This window comes from Conger conger, chromosome 8 (assembly GCF_963514075.1).
Source record: "Conger conger chromosome 8, fConCon1.1, whole genome shotgun sequence".
NCBI classification, from domain to species: Eukaryota; Metazoa; Chordata; class Actinopteri; order Anguilliformes; family Congridae; genus Conger; species Conger conger.
Window position 1 is genome coordinate 54,585,464 of NC_083767.1, and position 7,500 is coordinate 54,592,963.

At 52.7% G+C, this 7,500-nt stretch overlaps 1 protein-coding gene across 1 annotated transcript in view; it reads right to left on the reverse strand.

The window, feature by feature from the left end:
• Positions 1-7,500, reverse strand: part of LOC133135762 (ELKS/Rab6-interacting/CAST family member 1-like) — a 236,321-nt gene that overhangs the window by 17,497 nt on the left and 211,324 nt on the right. Inside the window, 1 exon segment of the mRNA XM_061253024.1 lies at positions 5,143-5,328. Coding sequence (XP_061109008.1) covers positions 5,143-5,328 — 186 coding nt within the window.

Consider the following 7,500-nt stretch of genomic DNA (forward strand, 5'->3'; position numbering starts at 1 on the left):
GCGGGGCGCTGCGGAGCTCCGGGCCCTACGGAGAGAGCGCAGGAGGCCCACCGCGACACTGAGGAAGACGAAGGAGCTCCCTGCCCCGGTCGCCGTGCCGACGACAGCGGCTCTGTAGCCCTGCCAGCATTCCGAGCGCGCGACACGGGGGGGGGGGGGGGGGGGGAATTTACGTGAGCCCATAGGAAGGCCCCGGGCCCTTGGCGAAGCGATCGGGACGGGGGCTCCGAGATAGCTTCTCAAGGACACGAGCCTAATAGATTATCTACATTACATCCCAAGTCATTAATACGCAATTCCCTACATCCATTTGTCTTCGGAAAATGACTAAAAGAGGACCCCGGCTACTGTTTACACAGCTGCGTTTTTTAACTGAAGGATTCAAGATAAATGAAAACATAAAACGATAAAAAATGTTTTTGGTAAACAGTGAAGTATAACTGCAGTGAAGTATGCTAACGGCCGAAGCTTCTCAGTCACCAGACACACTGAATCAAGCTTATCCGCCTAGCCTGACGACAGGCCAGATTTGGCAATACTTTTGGCAATGGCAATGATTTTCAGTAGCCCGTTTATAAATGTTTGTGAGAAATGGTAAGACTATATTATTGCAAAGTGTGTAATTCCATGGATGAGGTCTCCAGGCAACTCATGGTGACTGGGAGTAGCACAAAAAACAAACATAAAACAAAAATGTCAAAAAGAAAAAAATCTAAATGAAATAAGTCAGTCATAAAAGCACTACTGACCACAACAGAGGGTGTGGAACAGCAGGCAAGCTGGCAAGTGATGTGCGTGTGTGTGTATCTCCAACTTGCATAAAATGCATTCACACATTGACTGGGTCCTGGGCACTTTGGAAACCCTTTTGTTTGTATTGTAAAGAAATTTGAACACATTGTAATATGAGTGCATGATGAATAATGTTGTTATTATTGTTTGTCCCAGACAAAGGACACAGAAGCCCCAGGGTGTGTGTGTGTGCGTGTATGAGTGTGTGTGAGCGTGTGTTTGTGTGAGAATGGGTGTGTATGTGTGTGTATGTGTGTATGTATGTGTGTGAGTGTTTGGGTATGCGTGTATATGTGTGTGTGAGAGTGTGTGAGAGTGTGTGTATTTGTATCTGCTAACTGGGCAGTGCCCCACGCTGTGTGGGGCTGGATGGGCGCTGTGTGGGGCTGTGTGGGGCTGGATGGGGGCTGTGTGGGGCTGTGTGGGGCTGGATGGGGGCTGTGTGGGGCTGTGTGGGGCTGGATGGGGGCTGTGTGGGGCTGGATGGGGGCTGTGTGGGGCTGTGTGGGGGCTGTGTGGGGCTGTGTGGGGCTGGATGGGCGCTGTGTGGGGCTGTGTGCGGCTGGATGGGGGCTGTATGGGGCTGTGTGCGGCTGGATGGGCGGTGTGTGCAGCTGTGTGGGGCTGGATGGCACTGTGTGGGGCTGTGTGGGGCCGTGTGGGGCCGTGTGGGGCTGTGTGGGGCCGTGTGGGGCTGTGTGGGGCTGTGTGGGGGCTGTGTGGGGCTGTGTGGGGCTGTGTGGGGCTGGATGGGCGCTGTGTGGGGCTGGATGGGCACAGTGTGGGGCTGGATGGGCACTGTGTGGGGCTGGATGGGCACTGTGTGGGGCTGGATGGGCGCTGTGTGGGGCTGTGTGGGGCTGGATAGGCACTGTGTGGGGCTGTGTGGGGCTGGATGGGCACTGTGTGGGGCCGTGTGGGGCCATGTGCAGCTGTGTGGGGCTGTGTGGGCGCTGTGTGGGGCTGGATGGGCGCTGTGTGGGGCTGTGTGCGGCTGGATGGGGGCTGTATGGGGCTGTGTGCGGCTGGATGGGCGGTGTGTGCAGCTGTGTGGGGCTGGATGGCACTGTGTGGGGCTGTGTGGGGCTGTGTGGGGCCGTGTGGGGCCGTGTGGGGCCGTGTGGGGCTGGATGGGGCTGTGTGGGGCTGTGTGGCGCTGTGTGGCGCTGTGTGGGGCTGGATGGCCGCTGTGTGGGGCAGTGGGTGGAGGCCGGGCTCGAGCCGGGGTGTGGGGTGGAATCACGGCCCCCGCGTCAGAGACCTCTACATGTGCCGCCAGGCTGGGCTGCCAGGCCCATTAAAGCCAGCCCCATAAAAACCTGTTAACTACAACATCATTCGGCCCTTATGAAACACAGACCCGTGCACTCAAACAATAAGCAGCCGCTAACGCCATTGGCTTCCTAGAAATCAAATCTGCGCTCCAGTGAAATTCTCCCTTCACCAAGAAAAAGAAAACATCTGCGGCAAGAAGGACGGGTCAAAGGGCATTCCTTAAATTTTTATCATTGATCTGCCCTCATCTCTCATCTCCCCCTCTCCCTCCCTCCCTCGCTCGCTCTCATCTCCCATACTTTAGTTAAGTAGACGTGCCATCTTCCGAGAAAGCATGAACGTTCTCCTGGAAGACGGCACTGGATTCAGGACCACTCCGAACACCAAACGCGCATGGTGTGTGTTTCTGACGTTGCGATACTGACTTGGGGCTAAACACTCCGAAAACAGACATTCTTCTCGTACGCGAGGCCCGCCTCAGCTGAACTCAAACAGCTCACGGTCACGTGAGGAGGCCTAGCTGAGTGGATAAAGATGTGGCAGGAACAGATCTGCACTTTCAGATAAACAGCATACATCACAGATCCACACTTCTGACGGGCCAGGAATGCAGATGGTGACAGAGATGGCTGGAGCCAACGACCGACCGACTGAGATATTCAGTCTTCACCAACACCAACACAACATCTGCCCCAATGAAGAGGCTGAGCATTAAACCATCCTACGCCAACACATCCAGCCACAAAGAGCAACCCGACATGAGTCCCAAAACACATCGCACAGTTTAGGAGTGTTGCACTTTTCATGTACTGCCTTTCTGAAGTACAGGCATCTTGAGAAGTATGTGTTTATATTTGTGAATTTCAAAAACTTGACAAACACAAGAGTGGCAGAAGCTAAAGAAATGTGGCATTCATCCCCAGGATGACACCAGCCAGTGGAACCAGTCCTGCCATCCAGTCATATTCTTCTATTACACTCGTACTGGTATCTATTGGAGAAAAATAATATTTAATAGATTTTATTCCAACTTTTTAGGCTACATGCCATTACTGGTACACGATGTGTTCATCCTGTCCTGCTGAAGTACAGAAACCTATTGAAAGCAGGGCCGGTCTGCCCCCTGGCACAGAAGTGTCAGTAACAAGGTGTGGCTACCTGCCCTGTTCAGTGTCCCGGCACTTAATCCCTGAGCGGAGACTCAGCCAGGGCAGGCCCAGCCATCCGCCATTTTAGAGCAGTGGCAGTTGCTCAGCTTCCAGCGCAGAGCAGCCTTCAGCACATTAAAGGGCGGCTCGGCTTTCACAGTACTGCAGCTGCCTCCATCGCGTTAGAACAAATGGTCCAAAAAACACTTGGGGGAGGGCCTTTGACCCCGGGGGCAAGCACTCCCGACGAAATCCATCTCACCGGGGGGAAAAAAACAAAACGGAATACCCCACCCCTGTTGAAAGTGCCAAATTTTGGACCAAGTGCACTTTGCCACAAAATAACATTTCTGAAACATTTGTTCCCAGGCCAAGGGGCTTTCGTCGGGCAGCCCACATTAAAAGCGCTCTCAGTGCAGGCTGCCCGTGCCAGAGACCTGCCAGCCGGACCGGCCCATATGCTGAGAAACACACGGGGATTGTACGGGCTTGGCAACACGGCCGCACATCACTCTCCCCCTCCCCCTCCTCCTCCTCCTCCTCCTCCTCCTCCTCCTCCGGAGGGAAGGAGCTCTTTCAGCCGGAGCGCGATGCGTATCTGCAGCTCCGGGCCGTTTATTTCCTCTCTCTCACAAAGTCCCGACGTAAAAGATGTATCTGAAGCGAGGAGGAGCTGCGCTGGAGGTGATAAGGTGACCCCGTTTTATCTGCAGATCGTTCACCATTCCGGGCAGCTGCCGCATGGCAATGCGTAACCGTCTAAATAACAATATGCCGTATCATATTTTACATGATAAACCCATTCAATGATTCAGGTTAATTTGAGACTCGGGCCTGAACACGAAGCTCTCCACGTTCTCTCTCGCTCTCCCTCCCTTATCACTCTCTCTCTCTCTCTCTCCCTCTTTCTCTCTCTCTTCAGCACCCCTCTCAATCACCATCTCGCTCTCCCTCGCTCCATTTTGTTTCGCTTTAAATTCCCGGTTAAAGTGACTGAAAACGAGTCTAGAAAAACAGTATATTGGACTATTTATTTTCTGAACGCACACATTCCACTCTATAAAGAAACTTAATGACATTTACACAGAGAGAGCCCGTTTCACAGAGAATAGGGCCAGATTTACAGCCTCTGTATTTTAATGCCAGCTCGGGGGCTGGCGTGGGAATCCAGGCCAGATGTCTCCAATAATCACGGGGTGACAAACTCAAGTGCCGAGGCCTGCTGTTTTAACCCTTACGGTATCGACACTGTCATCTCCACCCCAAACGCTTCCTGTAGGGCTTAGCTTGTGCGAAGTGGCTTTCTCTGAGGGCGTGAGGCAGAGCAGGTTGAAGAGTTTGGTGAAGATGGGGCCTGAATAAGTAATGGGTTCCTGGGACTGACGGCTCTGCTGACAAAGCACAGGCCCTCCAGCATTCTGCCCATCAGCTTTCTGTCAAAAAACCACCCCTGCTGTGCATGACCAAGAGAAGCCATATAAAATACACTCATTTCTCAAATGTGTGTGTGTGTGTGTGTGTGTGTGTGAGTGTGAGTGTATGTGTGCGCGCGCGTGTGTGTGTGTGTGTGTGTGAGTGAGTGTGTGTGAGAGAGTGAGTGTGAGTGTGTGTGTGTGTGTGTGTGTGCAAGAGAGACAGAGGGCAAGTGAGAGAGAAGAGAGAATTTGAGAATCAGACAGTAAAAGAGGGAGAGAGAGACACAGAAAGAGGGGGAGGGATTCAGATAGCGAGGAGAGAGAGCGAGAGAGACAGTGAGAGAGAGAGCGAGAAACAGAGAGAGTCAGATAGTGAGGGAGAGCGAGAGAGATCAAGAGACATAGAGAGAGAGTCAGATAGTGAGAGAGAGCGTGCGAGAGAGTGAGCAAGAGAGAGAGAGAGAGAGAGAGAGAGAAAGTGAGTGAGAGAGAGAGAGAGGGGGGGGGCCCACCTGCTCCGGACTCATCTTCTGCAGCTCCTCCTCCCAAGCTGCTCGGTCGCCGCGGTGATAGGCGGTGGGCGGGGCCAGGTCCTGCAGGATGTGGGGGTCTCGTTCGTGGCACAAGGCGGTCAGGTGGCCGATGTAGAGTTTCAGCTTACTGCGGTTCTGATTGAGGTCTAAAAGAGGGGGGATGATCTACACCCCAAAAAACAGGCAGAGGGAGAAAGGCTTCAGAACCGAATCTCGTCAGCTTCTACTTCCGCTCACACAATCACAGAACACCTCGCTCCGTCTGACGTGTTCAGCCAAAGGGGGGGGGACTTGATTCTCAAGTCACCACTTAATTTTCACGGGGGTACACCCGATTGTCCAATCAGGAATGCTCCAGCTGTGCTTAGATCTGCAGGATTTGTTTTCCAGAGAATTCCGTCGGATCCCTTTGATCCCAGACGGAGCTCGAATTGAGACACTTATGAGCTACACGAGTGAACAGGAAAGGGGAGGGATCTTTGATGGGAACCATGGGAACGGCGGAGACAGAGAGGAAGAGGCACGCCGCCACCGAGACGCACAGACGCGCACACACACCCTCAGATCCTACCGCAGGTCCTGGTACACCGAGCTGCACAGCACCGCTCTCAAACGCTTTCTGAGAGCTAAACTGCTGCATCTCCACAGGCAAGACCCTCGTGTAAAACATGCAGACATGCAAAACAAACAGGTACAACACACCCGCACTGAACCGCACAGCTCCAGGAAATATGCACGGCTCTCTCGGTAACGCCAATCTCTTCCACAAGCACATAGATTAAAAAAAATACAAATACAATTTTATTTTTATTTTTATAAATGCAAATATCAAAGGATGAGATAAATAAAAGGTGGGGCAGATGAACCGGAATCACAAACACAGAATGAAGAGAGCTCTGAAACTGTCAACCCTGGACACTGGGGAGTCTTCATGAGCCAGCCAATCGCTGGTCAACCCTGAGAATTCGGTCTCTGAGCTAGCCGATTGGTGTCTTACCCTGAGAATTCGGTCTGCAAGCCAGCCAATGGGTGTTCAGGCAGGAGTACTACCGTATGAATAACCGACACACTAAACTGAGCTCAGTTCAGTGATGGACAGGGAGCTCCGCCAATGCGTGCCAGTGGGCCTCAGTACCTTCATGCCTTTGACGGGACACGAGGGGCCTGATACAAAATGGCCGCTCCAGGTGTGCTTTGTGAGGGAAGTACGGCGAAATGGGGGAACGACGAGGCGCACGTCAACAACCGCATTCTGCTGCACATCGTGTCCCGTTTCGCAGGCTGGAAGAGCGCTAGCTTACTGATTTCTGGAACAGCGCGCGCTGTCCCGGTCTTCTCCGAGGAAACCCCCCCCGAAATATCCACTCTGAGGTGTGGTTTCCCAACTGTTTAGCCATTTCGGGAATGAATGTGGGGGAGAGGGACTCATCGATTTTCATTTCTGCCAAATAATCGTGTTTTGGGTTTTTTTTTTTTTATATTTTTTTTAAATACAGCGCCAGAAACGTCAAAGAGCATCAAGTTCATATGTGTCAGAGTCGAGGGGAAAATGCTCCCTTTTAGGAGAAAAACAAGCAGGGGAGGAGGCAAGTGCCAGACAGGGAGGGGAGCTGGATCTGGCTTGGCCAGCGGTCCGATGCTCCCCTGAGCGCCTGCAGGAACGGGAGCGTTTGTGTCCGCACACTTTATTAATTCTCATTACCCTGTGTATCTTTTCCAGGGCAGAATGTTATTCTGTTTGTTTTGGCTCAGTAGGGGCTCCAAGAGCTCTCTCCTAGGTGGAGAGAGAGAGAGAGAGAGTGAATGAAAGCTTGAAAGAGAGAGGCAGAAAGAAGAAGGAAAGAAAGGGGGCGAGAGAGTGAGCGGGGAAGGTCAGATTTTCTCAGGCGGGTTTCCTCCTGGAGGAATGTCTCCGGTGGGCCGCAAACGGATCCGCGGTTCTGGAACCAATTAGGCAGTGCCTGCAGGAGCCCCCTCTGTCAGGACCAGGGGCATCGCTAACCTGGAAACCCACACTCATCTCAAGGCCCTTCTCACCTCTCCCCTCCACTCCCTCCCTCCATCCCTCCCTCCCTCCCTCCTTCACTCCCACTCTCTTTGGTAAAGGCGCGGTGTCTCACTGCAATTCTACAGCCCCAGCACACCCGTTAACCCAAAAAAACTGCACCACAGTCAATGGGTGAACAATAGTGTGGGTGTTTGTCATAGGAACAATGTTCACAAACAATGTTTGTCATAGGAACAATGTTCACAAACAATGTTTGTCATAGGAATAATGTTCACTGCCGGGCAGGGCAGTGAACATCTGATCACGTTGCAGCGGGGGAATAAAATCAA